Here is a 27,785-nt window from a genome sequence, read left to right as displayed (position 1 = left end):
AGATTATTTCCAACCTGGGAGAGAGCCCAAAGCACAACAGAGTCAAGGAATCATGGTGCGTGTGAGGCCTTTCAGCGTGGCAAGGTGACGGCCACCCACCCATGCTTCCCACAGCCATGCACATGCAGAACCCGTCCCCATGCCAGGGTATCTGGGCAAGGGAAGATTACCGGGACACGTGGGGACGCCTAACTGTCCAGTGGTGTTGGGGGGGCTGGGAGGGGGCCACATGGAGCTGGATGAGCGGACATGGTGGAAAGGAACCGCACGGACATGACATGAGTCCATGAGTGTTTACTTAGTGCCCGCTTATCAAAGTGTTTCAGTGGGCGGAACACTGCTGGATTCCCTGGGAGACAGAAAGCAAATGTAGGAAACAATTCTCATCTCAAAAAAAAACTACTCTATGTAAGGGAGACAACAGTTACACTCATCAGAGACAGAGAGAGAGAGAGAGAGAGAGAGAGAGAGAGAGAGAGAGAGGAGGAGTAGCCAAATAAGTTGTTAAACAATCAAGTGGTAAATTATGGGGCACAGATCCTAAGTCCCATGGTGCTCAAAGAAGAGCCCACTGCAGGGGCTGGTGGGGTTTCTGAGAAACTTTCTAGAAGACAAGCAGTGGCAGGGCAACATGGGGGTGGGGGGACGCACTGGGGGGAGCGGCTAGGGCAAGGGAGGGTGGGAGAGAGGGACAGACAGCCGTGCTCTGGGCTTCTCGTTAGCAGTAACGGTGAGAACATATAAATTCCCTGACATTTTTCTCAGACTGTGCCATTGAACAAATATCTGTCTCATTTTTCTATCAGAAGGAAAAAAAATGTGTTTCATTATCACTCTTATTCTTTGGCCATTTTTTTTAGCCCCGAGGGACCACAGGCTATGTCTCTACCTTTTTTTTTTTTTTTTTAATATGAAATTTATTGTCAAATTGGTTTCCATACAACACCCAGTGCTCATCCCAACAGGCACCCTCCTCAATGCCCATCACCCGCTTTCTTCTACCTTTTTATCAAACCCAGCTGTACAATGACCGGTCAGTACAGCTACATGTGTTATATTTCCTGTGTAAGAGAGGGTAACAAAGGTAGAGCTCTTGGAGGAAAAAGATCAGTCAGGCTTACCTTTGCTCAACCTCCTTTATAAAAGTATTTTACTCTAATTCTTCATACAGAGAGTTCAATACCAGTAATATTTTTTAGAAATTTTTTCCCTGTAGTATAAGCATCAGTATTGCCTCTGGCATTTAAGTTTTCCAAAGGTCAATGTATGTTCATAGAAAGATATTAAGGATATTAACATTTCTTTCACAAACTCAGTACTTAATCCAAAAATAAATGCAAATCATACTAACACCTCAGAGAACTGGTAGGCTTTCAAGAGGCCAGAGAATGAGCAGTGAGGATGTCATACCTCTCCATGACCACTAGGAAATATTTGTGACACACACAGCTTTGGGCTGAATGGGGAGGGTCGAATAGAAAGCACGCTGAAAGCTTTCCTGGGTTGCCTTAATTTCTTTGATATTGATGGTGAGAAAAAAGCCCTCACAGAATAGTTTACACAGTACAAAGAACCTCTTATGGGAATGAGAATAATTCCTTCTTGATTTTATCTGGATTCCCTCTGGATCAAGGATTACAGCTGACCACTGGTGGGGGTGGGGGTGGGGGACTCATTCACTGATCTAATTCAAGTTCAGGAAGAACAGACGTCCTCAAGCCTAGTCTCCCTGACCACTTTGGCAAAATCCAGGCTTCCTATGAAAAGGAGGTAGGCACCAGTTCATTCCCAGCACTGAGCTTTTCTCTCTCTCTTTTTTTAAATATGAAATTTATTGTCAAATTGGTTTCCATACAACACCCAGTGCTCGTCCCAACAGGTGCCCTCCTCAATGCCCATCACCGCCCCCCCCCCCCCATCAACCCTCAGTTTATTCTCAGTTTTTATGAGTCTCTTATGGTTTGGCTCCCTTCCTCTCTAACTTTTTTTTTCCTTCCCCTCCCCCCATGGTCTTCTGTTAAGTTTCTCAGGATCCACATAAGAGTGAAAACATATGGTACCCATCTTTCCCTGGATGACTTATTTCACTTAGCATAACACTCTCTAGTTCCATCCACGTTGCTACAAAAGGCCAGATCTCATTCTTTCTCTTTGCCAAGTAGTATTCCATTGTGTATATAAACCACAATTTCTTTATCCACACATCTCCAAAGGCAAGGGAATTAAAAGCAAAAATGAACTATTGGGACCTCATGAAGATAAAAAGCTTCTGCACTGCAAAGGAAACAGTGAACAAAATAAAAGGCAACCAATGGAGTGGGAAAAGATATTTGCAAATGACTTATCGGACAAAGGGCTAGTATCCAAAATCTATAAAGAACTTACCAAACTCCACACCCGAAAAACAAATAATTCAGCTAAGAAATGGGCAGAAGACATGAATAGACATTTCTCTAAAGAAGACATCCGGATGGCCAACAGGCACATGAAAAGATGCTCAACATCACTCCTCATCAGGGAAATACAAATCAAAACCACACTCAGATATCACCTCACGCCAGTCAGAGTGGCCAAAATGAACAAATCAGGAGACTATAGATGCTGGCGAGGATGTGGAGAAATGGGAACCCTCTTGCACTGTTGGTGGGAATGCAAACTGGTGCAGCCGCTCTGGAAAACAGTGTGGAGGTTCCTCAAAAAATTAAAAATAGATCTACCCTATGACCCAGCAACAGCACTGCTGGGAATTTACCCAAGGGACACAGGAGTGCCGATGCACAGGGGCACTTGTACCCCAATGTTTATAGCACCACTTTCAACAACAGCCAGATTATGGAGAGAGCCTAAATGTCCATCAACTGATGAATGAGACTTTCTCTTTAAGACAACATATGAGTTACGGACTCCCTAGCATCTGGTGTGGGGGGTGTCAGGGTTTCATGATGCTCCTGGGAAGGTGGGTGTGGGATCCTGAAGGCCTCGAGGGACCACAGGCTGGGTCTGGGAGGGGCCAGGAGCCATGAAAGGTTGGCTGGGTTATACCGAAGCTGAGAGGACAGACATTACATAAGACCAAAAGCATTCTCGCAAAGGCAGCAAAGTTGCTCTGGAGATACTTTCTCTAGCCTCCGCTTCTGTTTCTTTTCTATAGCAATTTAGTCTAAGAAAAAGTCAGCTTGAAACCTTAAATATACACTGTGTTCCACACCCCACCCCCCACCCTGAAGACTGGATTCCTTAGGAACAGAAAATGACTAATGTGGCTACTTAGGCACAATGATAGAAGTCGCTTTAATTAGAACGAGGTTTGGATTTCCAGTGGGACCACAAATGATAGTTCCTACTCTGAAAACCTGAGAAGTGGGCTGCAGAAAACTTATGGGAGCCAGGAAATCAGAGGGCGGGGGCCGTGTGCTTTTCCACCTAAGGAAAATCTGAACGTGGATAATCAGGCTTTTTGGTATATTGAAGCACTTTAGAAGCTTGACAAGGATTCCCAGGGGGCAGTAGTTACAACCTGTAGCCTTCAGGCGATTTTAAAGAAATCTGAGATGCGCTCTGTGCATTCCAGGAAATCAGGAACCGTAGTGCCACTTCTGGAAGTTTCCAATCCAATTCAAAACACCTCAACTATGATATAGCAAACACCCCCCACATAAGTTTGCAACGGTACCCAGCAGACATCGTAGAGTGCCCACTGTTGAGAGGCAGAGATGAACTTTAAGATCTTTACACTTTTTAGCTAAAAGGTTCCAACACATTAGACTAGAATGGACCTGATGCTCAAAATCTGGCTCAGAGGGGCCTCTCTTGTTTCCACACATCTCCAATGAACAAGATAAAACACTGACTACCTTTTTTGGGTTTCTATCTCATTGCTGGCTTTCTTCCGATGCTCTCATGGGGCCACTTGCTTTCGACTCAAGAATACACTTAGATTTGATTCTTACATCCTGAACTAGCACTTGACCCATCCAAGCTTGCAATGGTTGGTTTAAATCATTAACTAACACTATTAAGGAACACTGTTAATTAAATCACTAACAAGATATATTTTTGCATTTGCTGTTTTCATATGTCCCAAACTTTTATATCTTGGAAGTGGATATAAAAGAAGTATCTGGTTTACATTTTAATTCCCCTGCACACGAAAAGCCTCCTATTATACTAGGAGTGGCTGCTCTAAAATACTCTGAAAACTCAGAGGACATAATGCAAAATGGCGACAGAAATAAATAAACATGAATATAATTTGCTGGTGTGACATCCAATGTTTCAAATAATCTTCAGCTCAGTGTCTTGATTGGACATGAGCTGCCTCAGTTTCTATTCTGGGCCGCTGGCATGAAGGGTGCTTGCATCTTCACTGGGATCCGTATCCCTTGAAATGTTAAATCAACAAGCCCGGTGTTTCAAGCCAGAAATCAGTTTGCCTTCAATGAACACAGTTTTCAAAATAAGGTCCATATGTGAAGTACCTACCAAAAGCTGTCCAGCAAAGCAGACGAAAAGGATACAGGCAAGCAAGAGAAACGCGGCTCCAAAGGAGATCCCGAGAATGGACGTCCTACCAGGAGACAAAGAGGAACAGGTTAGCGTGGGAGCAGTTCCCGTTATTCTGGAAAGCTGTCAGTAATATTTGTGGTGTAATTAGGCCTTAATTTCATGGGCCTTCATTCCTCACTCATTTTGTGAAAAATGAAAACGGAGCTGAAACAAACCAAAAACGTGTCTATAGGAAAGCATGTCTATGGGGCGCCTGTGTGGCTCAGTCGGCTGAGGGCCAGACTGCAGCTCAGGTCATCATCTCGCGGTTCTTGAGTTTGAGCCCCGCGTTGGGCTCTGTGCTGATAGCGCGGAGCCTGGAGCCTGCTTCGGATTCTGTGTCTCCCTCTCTCTCTGCCCCTCTCTGGCTTGTGCTCTCTCTCTCTCTCTCAAAAATAAACATTTTTTTTTTTTTTTAGTGTTTATTTTTGAGACAGAGAGAGAGAAAGAGACAGAGCACGAGCAGGGGAGGGGCAGAGAGAGAGAGGGAGACACAGAATCGGAAACAGGCTCCAGGCTCTGCTCTGTCAGCACAGAGCCCGACGTGGGGCTTGAACCCACGAGCTGCAAGATCATGACCTGAGCGAAGTCAGACGCTTAGCTGACTGAGCCACCCAGGTGCCCCCAAAAGAAATCAACATTAAAATTTTTTTTTTTTTTTAAAAAGAGAAAGAAAAGCGTGTCCACAATTATGTCTGATCAACTTGATGATTCATCAAAGTAAGCACCGGTTCCTTAGGAAAGGAAAGCAATCTTTTTACAACTCTCCTTTGCACCTGGTACTTTCCTGCCCGCGTGTCGTCTCTTGCCTGCCACTGACGTCCTGGCTGCTGCTGCTTCTAGAGAAGTCTCGTCGGATGCCCTGCAAGATCTCAAGACCCATCCTTACGCCTGCTCACTGAGGAAACAGGCTTGTCTTCCCCAGTGCAATCCAACCAGATTCAGCTCCCTTCCATACTGATGCAGCTATACGTTTACCGAGGTTCCCCGAAGATGCCAGGGGCCATGGCCTTCACATTCTTGCACAAGCCGACGAACACGCAAGCTTCCCGTGATCACGTGAAAAATTAAGTCACAATTCTGCTACCGACACATTACGGGTAGATAAAAGCATTTATACGAATCGTGCACCTCTCTGAGACATCCTTTAAATGGCTCAAAAGTTCACAGCCCCTTACAACTTCATTTATTCCAAGGACACAAGCGTTAAGCGGTACCAAAGGAGCTGAACCGCAATGAAGAATTAAGGTACGATTCAAATGAGACGTCGGAGGAGAGGTCAGGTGGTGTGTGTGTCAGAATGCAACGGAACCTCCCGCCAATGAGGTTGGCTAGAGACACTGGGGAGACAGGACCGGCACAGAGAACGCAGCAGCAAGATGCTGAATGTCGATTAGCTGCGCGGAAGCCTCAGACGCAAACCAGCCACACGCTGAAATCCAGGCGACCATGCGACGGTGAGTCCGTGGGGAAGGAAAGGGAGCAAGTAACCAGTGAACTACATAAATCCCCTGATGCCATCGCCATGGGAAGGCCCCACTCAGCTCACGTTCTCCAACACCTACTCTATCGCGAGACGATCACACATCAAGGAAGAGCGACAAAAGTCAGACCTCAAACCAAAACCTGCGCCTGACACGATGAGGCACCGGGAACTGAGTTATCTTCTAGAAGGATCCGCAGTGCTTTCGAATACCTGGCCCGATGGTGTGACGTCGGTGAACCTTTCACGAGGAACGTTAGGTCTCCGCTAGAAGGGGTAGCACAGCAAATACACCCAGTCCCATGCTAGGCTGCGACGATGCAAAGACAAGTAAGGTGTCACACCTGTTTTGAGCTGCTCACAGGGTAGCAGAGGTAAGCACCATACATCCTAACCTCCCCTATCTAGAGCGTCCTGCTTTCAGACATCACTCAGTCCCCGGTTGGAAGCCACCGGTCTCTCATCTCCCCAACACGCCATCTCAGAGCCTCCCGCTCAGCCGGGCGGCGTGGAGGGAGGGGAACGTGCAACAGCCAACACCTCTCAGCAGTCTTGTGACTGACGGACAGCACAGTAACTCATCTGCTGAATTTGTTTGCTATCTTTCTCATCCATTTTTATAGGAGAGCTCTGAGGAGTTTTCTTAGATTCTGTGCTGCCTCGCTCCTTTCTGCCGTCAAGGTAACGTCAGCTTCACGAGGCTGAGTTCAGACACATAACATCTCTTTCTTGGGTCTGAAACTTCAGATAACAAAGAAATGATCTTTTATGGAAGGGTTGGTAAATATCGACGATAAAACCATCTGATGATAGTGACGGTGACGATGGTGATGATGGTAATGGTGATGATGGTGGTGGTGGTGATGATACAAGACGGCGATGATATGAGGAGAGATTATTTACTCTGTACCAAGTGCTGTTCTAAAGGCTTTATATGTAGAGTTCACTTAACCCTCACAATGATCATGAGTACGAGTTACTATTATTACCCCATTTTACCAAGGAGAAATTGAGGCCCAGAGAGGTTAAAGAGCTTGCCTAAAGTTACACGTCTATTAAGCGGTGTGGTTAGGAGTAATGTCCATTCAGTTGTATTCCTGACCCAGGTTCGATTTTAGGAGTAGACATGTCACATTTCTGCCTTGTTTCCTGGTTCTATGTCTTGAGTCAATTTTGATAATTTTCCTGGAAAATTACCCATTCCATTTAAATTTTCAAAGGTAAAATAGTCTACATAATATTCTTTTAATTTTACAAGTCTCCATATTTGAAGCATTTTTTCTTGTCCTTAATGTTATTTTTTTCCCCTCTCTAGATCAGAGTTTTGAAGTGTTGCATGTCTGTTGATCTCAGTGAATGAGCTTTTGGCTTATTACTAAGGTCTATGCTTTCTGACAGTTCTCTACATAGTTTCTGATTTAAGTTTTAAAAATTGCTTCCTCCTTCTTCATGCAAACTTACATTGTCTCTTTCTTGATTGTCACTTATTGCCATTTTTTTTGTATTTTATAATAAATGCACTGAAGTACATAAATATTCCTATAAATACTGCTTTAGCCAAATCCTATGGCTTTTGATTTATAGTTACTCATCTTCTTTCTTCTCTAAAAAGTCTGTACTTTCAATTTCCAATTCCTTTTAAAACAAGAATAATTCCAAAGTGTGATTTACAAATTCCACAAGGAGATTATTTTTAGTCTGTCCCTGTTATTTCTAATTTCACTAGATTTGATCGGAGATAGTGGTCTCTTTTATTTCCACTTTGACAATTTATTTTTCTCCTAGGGTGTGATGAATATGATCTACTCCTATTATATCTTATGGATTTCTGAAAATGACACATATGTCCTTTATGCTGGAAAAAAAACATGTTCCCTAAATACATCTATTGTCAGAGCCGGATGAGTTAGTCAAATCCCCAGTGGGTTGACTTAATGGCTCAATTTGGTCTGTCAATTTTAGAATGTATTAATATTTCTGGCTAGGATTGTGGGTTTGTCAATATGTCTGAACATTTTATTTTATTTTTTATTATTATTTTTTTTATTATTTAAAAAAATTTTTTTTTCAACGTTTATTTATTTTTGGGACAGAGAGAGACAGAGCATGAACGGGGGAGGGGCAGAGAGAGAGGGAGACACAGAATCGGAAACAGGCTCCAGGCTCCGAGCCATCAGCCCAGAGCCTGACACGGGGCTCGAACTCACGGACCGCGAGATCGTGACCTGGCTGAAGTCGGACGCTCAACCGACTGCGCCACCCAGGCGCCCCTGACATTTTAATCGCATCTCTTTATTTATTTCGAAGAGGTGTTGGAGTGAGTGCATGAAGATTTATGATTATTAAGTCTTCTTGGTGACTATACCATTGTAAAAGTCTTTTTTTTCTCAGGCTGAATGCCTTCCACTTGATTCCATATCATCAGAAATTTTTATTCCTGCAGCTTTCTTTTTCCTCTAAGCTGTTTCTCAGAATAGCTGTTTTCCATCCTTTATTTCCAAACTGTCTTGTCTTTTAATTTTAGTGAGATCTCCTGTACCTGGTACACAGGTGACCTTTTGTTTTAGCCTCAATCTTTGAGCCTCTTTCCATGAATAGGACATTTTTATCCACTCAGTTATTAAAATTGGTTAAGATTTGACTGCTTGTCCCACCTTAGTTTCTCGAAATGTTCAGTGGAATTCACAAAAAAGTCAACAGAGTATCAATCTTCTTCTAATCTAAGATTTAAAATATTAATAAATTTAATAGATGTACACCTATTAAAACTTTCTATCCAATTATGTGTCAGTTTTGGTAGGGTAGCTTTTCAAGCACTTTTCCCATTTTATTAAGTTGTGAACCTTTTTGGCCTTGAGTAATTTATAATATTCCATATCTATTATATAATATTATAATATTATATCTATTATATAATATTCCGTATCTGTTAATGTCTGTAGGATCTGTGGTGAATCCCCTTTTATTACTTATGTCATTAATTTGTGCGTTCTGTGATGATCTCTCTTTCTTGATCAGTCTTGCTAGTGGCTTAGGAAGTTTTAAACTTTTTCAAAGAACCAACTTTTGGCTTTATTAATTTTCTGTATTGGTTATTTTCTATTATGGATTTCTTCTTCCTTCTTGAACATCTTTTCCCTTCTACTTGATGTGCTCATCTCTTTATGGCTTCCTAAGTCAGAAACTTAGACAACAAATTTTAGCCCTTTCTTCTTTTCTAATGTAAGTATTTGAAAACTACAGATTCCTCTCTAAATTATTGCTTTAAACTACATCCCCATAACTTGGCATGTGTTTTTTTTTGATATTCAAAACATTTTCTAATTTCTCTTATGATTTTTTCATTTGACTCATAGGTTCTTCAAAAGCATAAAATCTAATGCTGAAATATTTGTGGATATTTTAGTTTTTATTTTTATTTATTTACTTTTTAAATGTTTATTTATTTTTGAGAGAGAGAGAGAGAGAGAGAGAGAGAGAGAGAGAGAGAGACAGAGCATGAGCAGGGGAGGGGCAGAGAGAGAGGGAGACACAGAATCCGAAGCAGGCTCCAGGCTCTGAGCCTCCGCACAGAGCCCGACACGGGGCTTGAACCCACGAACCGTGAGAGCATGACCTGAGCTAAAGTCTGGCAGTTAATCAACTGAGCCACCGAGGCACCCAGATTCGTGGATATTTTCGATATACACTTTCTATTTCTAACCTGATTTTAGTGTGGTTGCACATCATACTGAAAGATTTTTTTATCTTTTCAAATGTATTTCAATCTTTACAAATTTGTCGAGATGCTTCTATGGCCTAGTATGTGTTCTGGCCGTGGTCCATGTGCAGCTTAAAATCACATGTATCAGGGGCATCTGGGTGGCTCAGTCGCTTAAGCATTGGACTTCGGTTCAGGTTGTGATCTCATAGTTAATGGGTTCAAGCCCCACATCGAGCTCTGCACTGACAGTATGGAGCCTGCTTGAGATTCCCTCTCTCTCCCCGCTGTATTGAATAACCAGTTAGTTGTCTTTTAGAAAAATTCACAGAATATCAGCATATAGTCTTTGATACTCTCTCACATGTTTAAGCACGTCGAATGCCGTGCATCTCATCCTGCAGATTCAAGTTTGCTCCTGGCATCATTTCAGGTCAGCCCAAAGAACTTCTGTTAGCATTTCTTACACTGTAGGTTTGCTGCTGAACTCCTTTAGCTTTCTTTCACTTGCAAAATGTCTTTATTTCATCTCATTTTTAAAAAAAGAATAGCTTCACTGAATACTGGATTCAGCATCGGCCATATTTATACCAGTGGTTCTAATCAGGAGTCAGTCATCATTCCCCTCATCCATCTCTAGCTGCAATGTCTTTTTCCTCTGGCTGTATTGAAGGTAGTCCCCCCACCCCCCTTTTTTCTTTGGCTTTAGCAGTTTGACCTTAGTGTATCACCTGTGGTTTGCTTTCTATGTATTCTGGTTGCCATTGGCCAAAGCTCTTGCCTTTGGACGTTAATGTATTTCAATCAACTTGGGGCAATTTGTCACTAAGTATACAGGCAATTTCCTATCTGTCTTGTAATGCCTTTCCGTTCCATCTCCTCAAAATTCCATTCCCCAGATTCTCTGCCAACTGTTTCTAACTAGGTTTGGCCAACGGGAAGTACTGGCGGAGCCTGGAGGCTGCTGGGGGAAGCAAGAAGCCTGGGGGTTTCCCTTTCTTACTCTCTATTTAGCAACCATTTTCTCAACAGCCCACAACTCCTGCCTCCCAGGAGGTCTCGGGTCCCTGGCAGACAGCCCATCCCGCCCTGGTCCCACGAAGGCCTGGTGTGGTTCTAGCCCCTCAGGAAGGTCCGGGAGCCTGCGTTTCTGGCAAGCCACCTCCTCCCGTGTCCTTCCAAACCCAACTATGGCAGCTTCCTCGTCGCTGTTATACCCTCTCCTGTTTGGTTTCTCAGCCCTTGTCTCATTCTGTAAGGGTTTCACTTTATTAAATTACCTTGTGGAAACACCTTAGGCAATTTCTGTTCTTCAGTGGACTCAAAGCCATTAACTAACCTTTTTTCTGGGTACTACCTCATTAGTGGTTAAATGGAAACACAGGAAGGACTGGAATCAGTTACTTTTCCAAATTTCTTCCTTTTTCCTTTGGGGGGAAAAAAACTCCCCATTGTTCAGTTTTTACTAGAAGTATTGAGAAATATTTACATTTTTCCATTGGTTATGGCATATCTGAATTTCCTCAAGAATGGATAAGTTATTATGGATTGTACTGGCCTCTAGTCAACACATATCTCAACAGAGCCAGTGACTGTTATGGGTTAACCTACTTGTGAATCAGAGTTGAAATAAAAGATTCCTACACTACCATGACTTTTTGAGGCTCTTGTTTTTTCAATGCATTTCCATTTTGGTTTTAGGAGTAATTATTTTACTATGAAGACAGGTGATAGAGAGTCTGGACATTCAAACAGACATAGTAACGTGAGCCTGAAGGAACCACAGGAGCATTGAAATGGACTCTCGCGTTTTATAGTCCCCTACCTGGTACAGTGAAGAACCTCAAAGAAGAGCTGGTGGCATTTTTTTTTCTGGATGCATCTGATGACCACTACTTTGCTCTTTCTCAAATGTCAGAATTCCCACAGACAGCGGGCTGCTGATAAAGGAAAAGAGTCGTGCTAACACTATCGATTCTCTGTTTTTGCATTGGTGAAATGGATGACAGATCATTAAAGCAGGAACGAGCATTCTTAAGAGTACGTTATGACATGAACTACCAACCATGACTCAAGAAGAAAACAGAAATTCTGAATAGGCCTATCGAAGTAAAGAGATGAATCAGTAATTAGAACAAAACCCAAACCAAAATTTACTTGCAAAGAAAAGTGCATGTCCAGATGGCTTCACTGGTGATTTCTACAAAACACGTATAGAAGGGTTTTTACTACTTTTTCCACAAACTCTTCCAGAAAGTAAGAAGGATGGAACATGTTCTGATTCTCTCAGGTCAGTATCACCTTGGTACCAATATCAGAGAAAGCTATATCACAAGGAAACAAAACTCAGACTGGCATCTCTTAGAAGTATACATACAAGAACATTGGCAAAATATTGGCAAACTGAATCTAGTCACATATAAAAAAGCATTCTATAACATGCCCAAGTGGGATTTACCTGGGTAATACAAGGTCGGTGTAATATCTGAAAATCAATCAATATAATACACTACATTAATAAAGGAAAAGAAACCCACACGATCGTCTCAGTAGCTATAGAAAAGCATTAGACAAAATCTGAAACCCTTTTATTATAAAAACTCTCAACAAACTAACATTAAAAGGGGATTTCCTTTATCTTGATTAAGGCAACTGTGAAAAGCCCACAGATAACATCATACTTAATGGTGAATTACTGAATATTTTCCTCCTAAGATCATGAACAGGAATAGATCTGTGCTATGACTACTTCTATTGAAATTACCCTGAGGCTTCCAGTCAGGGAAGTTAGGCAAGAAAATGAAATAAAAGGCATCACATTGGAAAGGAAGAGGTTATCTGAATTTGTAGATGATATGGTCTGGTACAGAGAACATGATGTCACAGCCCGAGATTCAGACTCAGAGTGGCTCCAACCTGTGGCTGTCCAGTGTTCAAGTTCATAGCACACTGGCATTTGTGTTCAGATGGAAGCACCTGTCATCCCAGGGAACAAGAGATCCCATGAGACAAAGTAATGGCTGGCCAAAAGCTCTTAATTATAATCATTTATCCTGCCCACTCTTTCAAAACCATGTTCAAACTCATTAAACATACCAAGATGTTTGTGTCACATAATCAACTTTAACATTCTAGTTGCAAAACTGTTTCTTTTTTTTTTTTTAACTTTGAATGACTGATTTATTCTTTTTTTGATGATTTCTTTTTTAAAAGATTTTTTATTTAATTTATTTTTTTTAATTTGCATCGAAGTTAGTTAGCACACAGTGCAACTATGATTTCAGGAGTTGATTCCTTAAGGCCTGTTACCCATTTAGCCGCGCCCCCCTCCCACAACCCCTCCAGGACCCCTCAGTGGGGCCTCCATATTTAAGAGTCTCTTATGTTTTGTCTCCCTCCCTGTTTTTACATTATTTTTGCTTCCCTTCCCTTTTGTTCATCTGTTTTGTATCCTAAAGTCCTCATATGAGTGAAGTCAGATGATATTTGTCTTTCTCTGACTAATTTCGCTTAGCTGTTTCTCTTTAATGCACAAGCATACATGATTTATATGCCCCTGAAAAGCAAACTTGACTCTTCCCTGTCACAAGGCAAAAAGAACTATGCTTTTTTAGTGATAATTCTTGACTTTGGCACTTTAATCAAGTGTATTGTGACCATATATGGAAAAGGCTGATTTGAGACAAGGTCCTTTTTCCTTTCTGGTTTTTTTCTAGTCGGTATATTGCTCGCAGGTGGTCGTGACATGGATGAGGAAACACATTTGCAGACAGGAAAAATCCAGCAGGAATATATATATGTCCCCCAATATCTAAAAGTTATATGAATTGTAAACTTTTTCTATAGGTAAACAATGGGGTCTTCACCTCGAATTCCATTTAATGGGATGACTTTCATGTCCCTCCTCCCTTGTTCCCCTCACTCCTCCCCGCAAAAACGATGTGGATTCTCCCATCAATGCCCTGTTTGCACCTGTTATGTGGGGTTCAGCGAGGAGAGTAAGAACTCAGGAAAGAAGGCTTTTCTTCTAACTATAAGTTAGCATGAAGTAATACACATCCCTTTATCTCTCTCTCTTTTAAGTGATAGGTGACAGAACTTCAAAATGAAAGGGAATTTGGTAAAAAAAAAATGAAAAGGAGAAAAGACACTGAAATATTCATCACCATTACAGATCACAGTAGCCTTTCTCTGATGATAGGACTTTGCAGCAACTTTGAGATGTTGTGGCCACTTCAAGTCCTATGATGTGGGAAACGGGAGGAGGCGTTGTTTTTGGCAGAGCAAAAACTTCTACATCACAGCGACAAGAAGGGGTGAAGATTTGAAGTTTAAGACATCCTATTCCCCAGAAGGTCCGTCTTCTCTTTCTACACTCATTTCTTACGTGAGCCCATCCTAACCAAGGGATTTAAATATTACGTATGTGCTGGGTTTTCCGAATTATGACTTCAACCCTAGCTCCTCCGTGAACCCTCCAGGACTCACACATTCCCTCCCTCCGTGAAGCTCCATCACTTGTCTAAGATGCACACACATGTCTTTGATGCCCAGAACTGAGCCCTTGATTCACGTCTGTCCCTGACCTGCTCCTTCCCCAGGATGCTTCCTCCCTGTAAATGGCAACCCCATTTTCCCAATTGCTCAGGCCAAAAACCAAAACCAACACCAAAACAAAAATCTCACAGAACTCCGCTTTCTCTTATTCTCCACATCTCATCCAATGGCAAGACTTGTCTCCATCACTCTTCATGAGATGCTCCAGAATTTGACCACTTTTTACCACCTGCACTGCTACTCCAGTACCAACCATCATCTTAACTGGGCTTCCTACTTCCAGCCCCCTCCCCCCTGCAGCGCAGCAAAAACAATGCTTCTAAATGTAGCCAGATCACATCCTCGGCTGAGAACCTTCCAGGGCTTCCTGGCGCATTATACCTAATGTTCTCCCAGTAGCCTGTGAGAGCCAACACCTGTCTTCACACTGCTCCTCTGACCCCATCCTCCACAGTGCTCACCTGGCTCACTCTCCTCCTTGAACACACTGTGGCTCCTATCATCTAGAACATTCTGCCAGATATCCACATAATTCCCATTTCAATTCACTCGGGCCTCTGCTTTAATGTTATTCAATCAGTGATGCTTTCCCTGATCGCCCTCATCTGAAATACCACCTTCCAGGGTGCCTGCGTGGCTCAGTCAGTTAAGTGTCCAACTTCAACTCAGGCCATGATCTCACGGTTCGTGAGTTCGAGCCCCATGTCAGGCTCTGTGCCAACAGCTCAGGGCCTGGAGCCTGCTTCAGATTCTGTCTCTCTCTCTCTCTCTCTCTCTCTCTCTGTCCCGCCCCTGCTGGCACTCTCTCTCTCAAAAATAAAATAAAAACATAAAAAGAAATGGAAATATCACCTTCCACTGCTCTGTAGTGTTCTACTGTGTCTTATTTTTCTTAAAAGCATATCACCACTGAATTATTGTATGTGTATTTGTTTATTACATTATTGTCACATGTCCTAATAAAATGTAAGTTATATGAGAGAAAAGGCATTTCGGGGGCTCCTGATGCTTTCCTAGCATCTCTCACTGTGCTTGGTATGCGACAGCTCAAAATCTCCTGCTGAATGATTCCACAAATGTTCGGCTGCGTGTGTGCTTCTGCTGTGAATTTCTATTTCTATAACAAATGCTCAGAATAGGTATGAAGTAAAGGTACATGGCCTGTTTTATTGAGTGAAAACACGCTCGGTTCCACTTTTATTGTTACCGCTCGTTTCTTACCATACCAGTGGCATTCAGCTAACTGCAACACAAATCTGTTTTCATTCCTGGAGAGAACAGAGGTTTTCATGAATTCCATTTTTTTCACGATGGTAACAATTTTTAGACAGGCCCTCTGTTGTACAGACTGAAGGCTACAAATTCTAGCTTCCCTTGGAGCCAGGTTTGAGCATGTGATTAAGATCTGCCTTGGGTTATAAACCAAAGGGTCATGAGGTAGCTGCTGGGAAGTTTCCTCAAGAGAGGGCAGTAATGAGTGTTTTCTGCCCTCTGCTTCTGAGTCTGTTCCTCCATCAGGTTGCTCAGAATGTGTGTTGCCATCTTAGAGAATGAAGATGAGGAACAAAGTCTAATGAAAGTAGGAATGTGTGCTGGAGGGATCCAGGCCCCCCAAAGAACCCAAAGGACAGAGCACCATACTGCCTCTGGCCTTTTATTAATGGGGAAGAAATTAAACTGCTAACTCACATTCAAGCTACTCACTGTGAGTATTTTCTTACTTTCAGATGACCTGAATCCGCAGCTGGGTATCGTTCATCTCCGTAAAAGCCGTAGGGTTCATTTATCTTGGACCGTGAGAATTATCTCCCTCCCCTTCCCCTCTTTCCTCTTCCTTCCTTCCTTTCTTTCTTCCTTACTTCCATTTTTCCTTCCTTCCTTCCTTCCCTCCTTCTTCCTTCTCTGTGCATCCCCCCCTTCTCCTCCTTCCTTTCATTCCTCTAAGATTCATACTCACTCATGGGGAGGAGTTTGGTGTCATAGTATCCAATATTTGAGCCCACCAAAGAAAAAGTTCACTTTTTTTTGAGAGAGTATGTGAGCAGGGGGGGGAGAGAGGGAGAGAGAGAGGATCCCAAGCAGGCACCACACTCAGTGTGAAGTGTGACAAAGGGCTCAATCTCGTGATCTTGGGATCAGGACCTGAGCCAAAATCAAGAGTTGGATGCTCAACCAACTGAGCCACCCAGGCGCCTGAAAATCAAATCTACTTTCAATGGACGTGAATGATTCTACCATTAAACTTCCTCCAATTTTTCTTTTCCTTCTTGGAGATAAAACCAAAATGAAAGTGACTCTTTTGAAATGAGTATTAAAGAATTAATGAGCACTGATTACTGAAATGAGTCATGGAATAATTATCAAAGAATCTCAATAGAAATAATAGATCTCACATATTTAAGTTTATAATTTTGCTACTAATTTTGCTTAAGTAAAATACCACTATTCTTAATTTAACTTGGGCTAATGAAACACACTGATATTTAACTAACCTTTATTAGGAAAAAAAATCATTCTTATTGTAACAATTGCCTATGCCTGGTTTAATGTATTTAGTTTGGAAGATAAGATTAATGAAACTACTAAAAATTGCAAAAACAATTCAGGCTTGATCATTTTTGGTCTTTGAAAGCAGCTTACATTTCTGATAAAGTTATTATATACGGCAGGCAGAAATGAGAGACTCAGCCTAAAAAAGAGAAGCCAATTAATAATTTAATTACAACTATTTAAATTCTGAGACTAGAGCCAGATTCAAGATTACGTGCCAAAGAGGGATGACATAAGGCAAGGCCCTCTTTTAGGCCAAATCTTCCCCCTTACTGATCCCTTCAAGGTCACAAATTCCTCTACTGTTAATTACTCATGCACTCATTCATTCCTTCATTCATTAGTCATTTTTGTCCTTTTTTCAAAAAACATGAGGTAGTTTCCCCAACATAAAACAGGAAAAATAAGAGGTCAGCGCATTAATCAATAAATGAGGTCATATTAGAAGTGAGAAGCATCATTATCCCAACGAAAATTCTTCATAAAGTATAACAAAATTATTATTTTTAGATAGATAAACTCATTATCAAGGAAGAGAAAATACTAAATACACAGAGAATATTTAAAAGCAGAGTGGAAGGGGTATTGATGAAAAACAGCCCAGGAGGAACCAGGGGGTTATACGTGCCTTGGAGTGTGGGATTTAATGTCTATGCTACACAAAGTAGGGATGCTCTCCAGCATTTTTTGAAGGGAAATTGGAACTGAATTCTTGAATAAAGTCAGAAGCCACGAAGTGCTATCCTACCAAGAAATAGGAAACAAAAACTATGCCCACCAGGCTGATAATTTTCAGGGAAGTTGACTAACTAGGGTGATGAGTCGAAACAGAGTCATCCTAAAATGAGATCCATGCTAAGGGGTTAGTCAAATGCACTAACCCCTTGTGTAGTGAAGGGACTTGGACCTTGAACTTACTTTAACAAAATGCTTTGACTTGACCTAGTGAACCCCAGAGACAGCTTGTGGAGACTGAAAAACGTATCGTAATAATGCCTTTGCAACTCAGAGTATGAGATCACCATGGACCCAAACCCTGGATGCTGGTGAGCTCACAGTTAAAATTACATACAATCCAAGGAGGCATGTCACTATGAGTCAAAAGATAGATCACACAGCAGAATTCATGCATTTATACACCACTATAACAGAATGAAGGAAGTGCTATTTTCATGCAGTATATTTATGATACTAATAAAGGAAAAGAAAAAAAAGGAATCCTTAGGTAAAATACAGAATTATAAAGAAATTCAGATTTTAAAAAGAACAAATAGACTTCTTAGATATAAAATAATCATTGAAATTATACACACGATGTGCATGAGGAAATCACCAGAATGACTGCAGCACAATGAAATAAAGAAGTGTAAACTTGGAGGAAAAATTCTAAGACCCAGTAAACATAATGAATAACACAATATACAATTAATAAGATTTCAGGAGGAAAAAGTAAGGATAGAAGAATACATAAGGTGATAATGTTAGAACTTCCAAGAACTAAGTAGAAATATGAATCTTGAGATTGAAAAATCACACCTAGTCACTCAGGTAAATAAGAACAAATATACATTGGGAAATAATATGGTGAAGTTTGCAGGGGGCTGGGAAGCACACATGGAGTAAAGACAAATTATCTAAAAAGGAATATAATGGGATTGACAGAAAACATTTCATTAGCAACAACAGCTGCTGAAATTGATGTGATATCATCATCATAATAGTAAGGGAAAATGAGTTAACTTAGAATTTTATACCCAGTTAAACTACTATTGAAGAGCAAATGTGAAAAAGGTAGGTAAAAATATTTTAATATAAAGAAAAAAGTAGGTGCTAATGCTACCCACAGACCTTAATAAAAGAAGTAATAAATGATATACATCAGCAAGAAGAGAAACTTGAGGAAATAACTTTTTAAAAGATGGTGAAATAAATAAAGGGATTTAAGAGTATACCAGGAAAGGGGGCACCTGGGTGGCTGAGTTGGTTAAGCATTTGACTTCAGCTCAGGTTATGATCTTGCAGTTTGTGAGTTTGAGCCCTGTGTCAGGCTCTGTGCTGACAGCTCAGAGCCCGGAGCCTGCTTTGGATTCTGTGCCTCCCTCCCTTTCAGCCCCTAACCCATTCGTGCTCTCTCTCTCCCTCTCAAATAAGCATTAAAAAAAAAAAAAGAGTACACCAGATAAGCACTGACAAATGTGTATAATTTTTGAATGATTATATTGTACACCTGAAGCTAATATGACAGTATGTTAATGATGCTTTAATTAAAAAAAGGCATTGATGGGGCACCTGGGTGGCTCAGTTGCTTAAGCATCCGACTCTTGATTTCAGCTCAGGTCATGATCTCACAGTTTGTGAAATCCAGCTCTGCCTCAATTTCTGTTCTGATAGTGCAGAGCCCGCTTGGGATTCTCTCTCTCCCTCTTTCTTTGCCCCTCCCTGCTTTTGCTCTTTCTCTCTTTCTCTCTCAAAATAAGTAAATAAACTAAAAAAAAATTTGATGAAGAAATAAGCTGGTAAAGAACAAGAGCAAATCTAAATCAATACTGACTACAATTATCTGGAACAAAATCTCTAAGAGATAATTATGTACAAGATACAAGGATTAACTTCAGAATATACTGAATGAAAACTGTATGTTATATACATACAGTTATATACGTATGTGGTTATGTAAGTACATACATTTTAGATATGTATGCTGTATATAACTATGTTTGTGTGTATGTGTGTGTGTGTGTGTGTGTGTATATATATATATAGAGAGAGAGAGAGAGAGAGAGAGAGAAGAGAGAGAGGACACATGTGCACAAGGAAGAGAGAGAGAGATATTAACTAGTAAAGGAAAAGACAGAACAAAGAAAACTGAACCAATCCTTTAGAAGTTAGGAAGTGGGGAAGTATACCAAGAAAGGCAAGATAATTGAAATGTAAGATGGCAGAAGTGAGTCCACATACACCAGCAATAAAATCAAACACAAGTGGAATCAAATCACATTAATACCGAAAAACTATCAGATCGAATAAATAAAAACCAAAATAAAAATCGATGCTGTTCACAGGAAGTATACCCAAACAATAACAGCTTCAAGATCACAGAAACTTATCTACAGTAAACATATCATAGGATCAAATTTGTACCGCCTGGATCACGTGCACACGCATGTTTATTGTTTTACGCTCTGTACTTTTCTGTATCTTTGAAATACTTCACAAGAAGAATCGTTTAAAAAGAAAAAAGAAAGAAACATGAGGACACTAGCATGAAAATAAGAGGGCATTATAATACAACATAAACATAATATAACATAAATGTAATACGAAACAAGCACAGAAAGTTCCAGTCTCCACTCTCCCTCAGTGGAGCCCGCGGACCTACCCTGAGCTCTCCAACTGCCAACACAAAGAGGGAAGTGCAAACCAGCACAGATTTCAAAATGTTCCAGCTCAAAATCCAACTTGTTGCTCAAGAGAAACCCACTAATAATTGGTGGTGATGCCCGAGACAACGAACTTCCGTGGATCCTCTTAAAGATACAGCACAACAGAAGAGAGGTAAGAAAAGAAACGCAGAGACAGAAGACATCTCCCTGATGCTCTCTGAAAAGTGCAATCCCACAAATTATTTTCCTTGGTCCCTGGAAGTTTCTGGCTTCTTTGGCATCATCTTTTAAAGTGTCCCAGTAGTGGATTGCTGGGTCATAGGGTAGATCTATTTTTAATTGTTTGAGGAACCTGCATACTGTTTGCCAGAGTGGTTGCGCCAGTTTGCATTCCCAACAGGGCTCTGGGCTTGCTTTTTCTCAAAGAAAACAAACCAAATTAATTTGAAAAGATGTACACAGCCCTGTGTTGACTGCAGCATTGTCTACAACAGCCAAGATACAGAAGCCGCCCAAGTGTCCGTCGGTAGATGAAGGGAGAAAGATGTGGTACATATACAATGGAGTGTTATTCATGCATAAAAAAATCTTGCCGTTTGTCACAACACGGATGGAGCTAGAGGCTAAGTAAAATAAGTCAGTCACAGAAAAGCAAATACCATATGATTTTACTCCTATGTAGAATTTAAAAGACAAAACAAACGAACAAAGAAAAAAAGAGACAAAAAAATAGACTTAAATACAAAGGACAAACTGGCGGCTGTCCAGGGGCAAGTGGGGGATGGGCGAAATGGGGGAAGGGAATTGAGCACACCTAGCGTGATGGGCACTGAGTAATTACAGAGTTGTGGAATCATTATGTCGTGCACCTGAAACTCATAGAACACCGTATGTTAGTTATTCTTGAATAAAAATAAAGAAAAAACCCCAAATGTACACTATGAAAAAGAATTGCTTTGCATAGTACGAAAACGGATGGTTGAAAAAGAAAAAACGTCCTAGTCACTTTCCTTTCTCCTGATTCCTTCCAGTGAGTGATAAACCCTGTCTTAATTATGATACAGAAAATATAAAAAGTACTCATCCAATAGGAAGATGTAGGAAAATGAAAGAATTTTTCTACTTAATAGTAAAAATAAGAGCCCACTTCCCTTGGTAATACTTGCTTCACCTATATACTTTGTTAATGCCCTTCGGCTGTATCAGTCAGTAAGCTTTGGGTGTGCAGGCTCCGTCTTCTCTCCCAAGCAGCACAGGCCCGGAGCTCAGAAGCAGCTTAATTTGTTACTTTTTCAGAATGGGAAATGGATGTGTTGACATGGGGAACTTTCACGGAAGATTCTGTAAGCCGAGTAGAAGAGCTCATTTGGCCCTTGTATTTCAACACTAATTTATGGGGGGTTGGGGAGGGAGGGAAAGTCACTAGGAACCTCTTCTAAAAGGAGGCAGACAGCTTGGAACGTGCATGTGTGAGTTATACTGTGACTTGTTATTACTTCCATAAATGCCTTCGTATTGGCTTAGGGCCCGGAAGAACGTCCTCTGGGGTACAGAGGGGAAAGGCAGATCATTTCTCTCTAGTTTCCGCCACACCCTCATGAGACAAAATGCAGTTCAGTCTCGGCAAGTCAAGTTGCCCACAAATGCTGCTGAAGTTGAATGCAAACACGCAACTAGATCAGACTAGGTTGAAAACGGTTGCTTTGGCTTTTACAAAATTGCGACAAGCAGTAGAAGATTTGTCTTAAAAGTTTCTACATCCCTAATTATTGACAAACGGACAAGAGTTTTGTTTTCTTCTTTTCTCTTAGACCATAGAATGAGAACGAATCCATCACTTCAGAGACAGTTGGTTGACTTGTGTTGCACTCAGTAAGAAGGTGCGAGAGAAAGGCAATGTAGCAATCCCAGGTGACTGGATTTTCACCAACAGATGGGACCAGAAGGCCACCCCAAAGTGTGAAATCTGGCTTGCTCAGTTTCTCCCCTCTGTCGCCAGGTGTCTCCTGGGAGGGGTGAGCTGGACAGTGACCCTATAACAAGCTGAAAGGGTGGCAGAGGGTGGGCTTCAGGAAGAAAAAGGTAGAATCAGAACGGACAGGTACGTAAAGTGTGCTCAGAGTGGGTGTTGTCCTTTTAATACATAACGACGGTATTTATTTATTAGAAACAACATCTAGACATTTATCTCTTTCCGGGTAAAGTTTCTTGGGCTACGTTTCTTACACTGGGCACCAGAGTAATACGGAAATCAAAGTAAGAAGGTTAAGTTTATTTTTTTAAATCCCTATAAATAGTGAATCAATACGTCCATTTTGAAAATCCAGTATTATTGTAACTAAGCATGACACATGGGAGCCACTTAGCTTCACTGCCCCCTCCCCATGTTCCCTGTTTGGAAATCTGCATCCTCTCTTATCCTTTCGTATAAGTAGCTCCGGTAGAAAGGTGCACCCAGTGAGCGTCCCAGTGGAGAACCACATGTACTTACTTGGGTAATACCAGAATCTGCACGATAAAAATGCAGAACAATATGAGACACGCGCAGGTCACGTAATACTTGAACGCTGGCAGTGCGGTGGCTCGGTACTGAGGGGACAAGAAGGAAACCATGAGTGACATTCTCTGGGAGGGGCTGAAACAATCAGCCAGCAGCCTACCTGTACCTGTTTTCATGTATCAGACTCCTAAGTTATGATGTGCCGAGAAACAAGCCAGGGACACAGCCGTTCATCGCTGGCACTGAGTGCTTCCTCCCTCCAGCTGGGCTGTGAAAGCGTTTCTCCCCCCCAAAACCAGGATTTTTAGGAGAAAAACTGACCAGCAAGGAAAGACAGCACCTGACCACAGGGACCAGTGAGGGAACTGGTGGCATCCCTGTGAGCGTGCAGGTGCCCGGGTCCCCTTGTGGGTCTCATGTCCACAGCTATGGGGGAAAGCAGGCGACTATCCACATATTTTACTTTTGAAGCGTACTGCGGACATACAGCTTGCTCATTTTATTTATTTTAGTGTTTTATGTTTATTATTTATCTCAATGCTACTCAGAGCCAGTGAGGAAATCTGCAAGACAGAGAAGGCCGGTGGGTTTGGTTCTAGGTCTATGACCATTCCGTTTGCTTGTGTGCACCTGGCTGATGGACTCTTCTCCTGCAATGACTGGGTTCACATGGCTTTCCGTAACATCCAGGACCGTACACTGACCAGGGTAGCTGTCCGCCTGGGACCCCCTGCTTGAGTTATGCAGAGAAAAGCCAGCCAGCACTGCACTCATAATGGTGGTAGCGATCTCTGTCACATATAGCCCTGACGATGGCGTGACCGGCACTCTAAATGCGTTACACGCACCAACTCATTTAATCCTTACCACCGCCTAAGGAATGAACTATTATTGTCCCTATTTTTGGGTGAAGAACTTCAGACCAGAACGGCTGGTTAACACTCTTTTTTTTTTTTTTAATTTTTTTTTAACGTTTTTTATTTTATTTTTCAGAGAGACAAGAGACAGAGTGCGAGCTGGGGAGGGGCAGAGAGAGAGGGAGACACAGAATCAGAAGCAGGCTCCAGGTTCCGAGCTGTCAGCACACAGCCTGACGCGGGGCTCGAACCCACGAACTGTGAGATCATGATCTGAGCCGAAGTCGGCCACTTAACCGACTGAACCACCCAGGCGCCCTCTGACTAGTTAACATCCTCGGGTAGACACAGCACATGGCAAAAATTGGGACAGACTCCCAAACCCAGGGTCCCAACCACCAGGCTCTACTGCCTCACAAAAGAGGGTATTCTCATAAAATTAAAGGAAAGAGCAGTTTTTGTGCCCACGCTCTTGAAACCTCCTGGCAATACCGGCAGGTTGTATTCACCGTATCTGCATAGACTGTGCCCAAGTGGTGGGAAGTTCGAGTACACGTGCCTTGGGTTGAGCTGTGGGGTTTCAGTGCGGGATGATGGGTGTCTGGGTGGTCTACTGATGTTTCTCTTGCTTTATGTCTTACTGCCTTTGACCCCATCCTCCTGGCCAGAAGAGCAGGCTGGGGGGAGGTGGACAGGAAGGGAGCTTACATCCCAATGGCATCTACAATTTGCCTCAACGTTGGCTTCCACAAATAGGCACACAGGGAGAATGTCAGCAAGAACTGTGTTTTAAGATGACGATCGCCTTCTGTTTACTTGAATATTTTACTTGTGACTTAACAGGATAATTTACACGCTGGTGAAGAAGCGATATTCACATAATTGCGTAAGTGTGATTACATTTTTGCACTCACTTGCACCCTTGTCTTTCACCTTCTTTTGGGCTGTCAAGATATGAATTGGAACTTCCTTGTGGTATTAATAAGGGAAATGGACTTGAATCAGGCAGGAATCATTTCACATTTAAACGATAAGTAACCATCAGTATCTGTTCAAGTTATTCAAGGATAAAATGGTCGATAGTAATGATGAATTATGTCACACGTCAATTTGGTAAGCTGTCTGCAGTCAGTATGTTGACTTGGAAGCAGGCAACTGATCTTACTGACTGCTAACACAAAAGAAAGTTTAGGTGCAACTAGAAAATCCAACCCTGATGGATTGTGGCTATTCTGTTCAATATCCATAAAGCAATGACCTGAATATTCTCAACAAAATTTTAATACCAGTGTGGCGACCACTGACAATACAGTAGCTTTTGTTTGAACTAAGCCTGTAATTATATAGCTGGATGATAAAAATTGTCTCTAACTTGTACCTTTTTCTAGACCAAAACAAAACAAAAGGCAAATGCAATAAAACCAACCTAGAAGAGGGGTGGTTTTTTTTTTGGGGGGGGGGTAGCAATTACTTAATACATTTTAGCAAATGCATGTTAAGCCTAACATGTAAAGCCCAAATACATGGGGCTTTTTTATTTGAGCCTATCATATCTCTTACAGGAGGGGTCACAAGGCAAAAGTATTTAGATGCAACGAACACTTAAAAGTTTGGCATTTCTAATTCTCCCAAACAGATGTTGAATGTAAATCTCATATTTTTGTTCAATGATTTGTGTAAAGAAGCTGTGCATTTATCAGGAACGGTTTTATTTTCTTTTAAAAACTTTTCTAAGAAAATGTGCCACTGAAGGGCACCTGGGTGGCTCATTTCCTTAAGCATCCGACTTTGGCTCAGATCATGATCTCACAGTCTATGAGTTCGAGCCCCGTGTCGGGTTCTGTGCTGACAGCTCGGAGCCTGGAGCCTGCTACAGATTCTTTCTCTCTCTCTCTCTCCCTCTCTCTCTGCCCCTTCCCTGCTTGCTCTTTGTCTCTCTCTCCAAAAACAAACCTTTAAAAAAGAAAAGAAAAGAAAAGAAAAGAAAAGAAAAGAAAAAAAAAAAAGAAAAAAAAAGAAAAGAAAATGTGTCACTGAGAAAGCCAGTCATTAGCTCCTGTCTCCTCCTTAGCCCGGTATCTCACACCCGTTGAAGATGCCACTGCCACCTGCAGGGCTGAGTCGGGTGCCCGGCCAGACAGAAACTCGGTAACAAGACACACAGTGCAACACCTTGTGCATGGAAGCAACACAGAAAAGGCTGTAAAAAGGTCTGATATAGTCCGAGGCGATGTCAGTGCTTCGTGCAGAAAACAGGAGCACAGTTTCATGAAGGGATTTTTAAAAACTCACATTTCAGATAAAAAAGACTGGGGGAATAAAAAAGTAGCTTACTTCTTTTTCTAGTATTTTATTGTAGAACAGGAGCGAGATTCTCTGAATGTCTTCAGACTTGAGCCACTGCCTGTAAATAAAAAGGACAAACATCATTAACCCAACCCTCCAACCAATGAGCTGAAAAACTACTTTTTAAACAGTAACGGGCATCCTTCTTTCTTTATTGTAAATCATCCAAAACTGAAGTTAAAAAAAACCGCATGATGCCAGATGTCTGGATATAGAGTCTAGGAAGAAGGGGATGTGCAAATATGACACCCCTCTTTAGGAGTGACCCTCCTTGGAAAATTGGCCATTACAGTCATCATACCAAACTGAAACTCATGGTCCCGAATTAAATAACTAGGGAAATAGGCCATCAAAAAGATTCAAGTACATCGATAAATTTATATCCTGACATTTTACTGAAATCACATGGTAGTTTCATCCCCTGAAAAATTTGGTTCATAGAAAACTACCGTTTTTCTTAGCTTATAGCAAACAATACATCAGAGCATCGAAACCATTTAGGGTGTCCTCTGAGTTCCGGGAGGGAAGATCTTGCTTCTTTCGCACTTACTGAAAATACTTTCACGGTCATGTCTTTCATTTCCATAAAGTAAAAAAGTTTTGTTTGAATGTGGTGTTGAAAAGTACGTAAAAATACTAATACATTAAGTGATCGGTTCAGGCCACTCGCATAGTACGTAGATGCAAATATATATATCCATGCAAAGACGTGCGTAATACATATATATCCCTCAAATGTTGAAAAATAACTAAAAATCATAGGAAAGTGTGCATTCTGACGCATAGATTGACTTTTAGAAACAGGTTTCAAGAAGCCGGCTGAAATAGACGAAGAGCTTCAGGACAAAACTTTTCTCTAGGACGCTTTACACGCTTGCAAGTGGAAGAGCGACACCAAGCAAGCCGGGCATGTGATCCATGCCTGGTACGGTCACACACTTGGAAATAAAAATAAACGCACACTCGATGAAACAAAGCTGAGTGAAACACGAAGATACACATTCTTACATCCACGAGTACAGGAATGTAAGGAAAAATGGAAATCTATGTGCCGAGAAAAAAATCTAGAAATCGATACCAACAAAATACATCACCAACTGGTTTGGGTCATTACACGGAGGAATTTACATTTCTACTTCCCTAGTTTCCTTAAATAAATACCTTTCTAATAAAAAAATAAACTGAGTTATGTATACAGGCATTATAGATATGTGTGTATATATTATACGTGTGCATACATAATGCATATATAACGTATATGTGCATATATCTATAAGTGCGTATATACGTGTGTATATATAATGTATATGTGCATATATCTACAAGTGCATATAACCATATATCTACATCTATACATACATATCAATATAGAGGGAGAGAGAGTATATATATTTGAGGATATTAGGTATAAAACTATGCTTTACATAGGTTTCCAAAACCTGTTGTATCTGTTCAAGTAATTATCAATTCACATGAATTTCTCACTGTGGTTCTTTCGCAATCCATTGTGGCCTATGGATTTCGACTCCCTGAGGTATGTTTGTGGGCTAGGGATTTGAGGATCCAGGAAAGAAGGCCAAGTCAACGATTGCACTTTACCTTATAATCGGCAAGTCCAGCCGCCTACTGATTTTGGATGGCGGGGGGGGGGGGTGGGGGGTGTCTCTAAATGTGCACAGATGCTTCCCATCGGGGCTAACGACTGGTTAACCCAGGAGACCACCACATTTGTCCAGGTCCTACCGGGACAGCCCTGCGTCCAGAACCTCGCACCACATGTGCACCGCGGTGAGCCTGACTCACCGACAGATCTACGCTACAGACCGCGCACTTCCCAGCGAGGCACACAGGTCAGTGATGCGTT

The 27,785-nt window shown here is 41.6% G+C and overlaps 1 protein-coding gene across 4 annotated transcripts in view; it reads right to left on the bottom strand.

The window, feature by feature from the left end:
* ADCY2 (adenylate cyclase 2) overlaps positions 1-27,785 on the bottom strand; it is a 391,814-nt gene that overhangs the window by 75,386 nt on the left and 288,643 nt on the right. For all 4 annotated transcript variants that reach the window (XM_040493726.1, XM_040493706.1, XM_040493715.1 and 1 more), the window contains 3 exons: positions 25,910-25,979; positions 22,710-22,807; positions 4,483-4,567 (listed from right to left, as the gene is read on the bottom strand). In XM_040493726.1, the coding sequence (XP_040349660.1) occupies positions 4,483-4,567; positions 22,710-22,807; positions 25,910-25,979 (253 nt within the window). The remainder of the gene's footprint in view (positions 1-4,482; positions 4,568-22,709; positions 22,808-25,909; positions 25,980-27,785) is intronic.

This window comes from Herpailurus yagouaroundi, unplaced genomic scaffold (assembly GCF_014898765.1).
Source record: "Herpailurus yagouaroundi ecotype Mexico unplaced genomic scaffold, PumYag 29, whole genome shotgun sequence".
Lineage (NCBI taxonomy): Eukaryota > Metazoa > Chordata > Mammalia > Carnivora > Felidae > Herpailurus > Herpailurus yagouaroundi.
The sequence above is the reverse complement of the archived record's forward strand: the minus strand, read 5'-3'. Positions and strand labels throughout refer to the sequence as shown.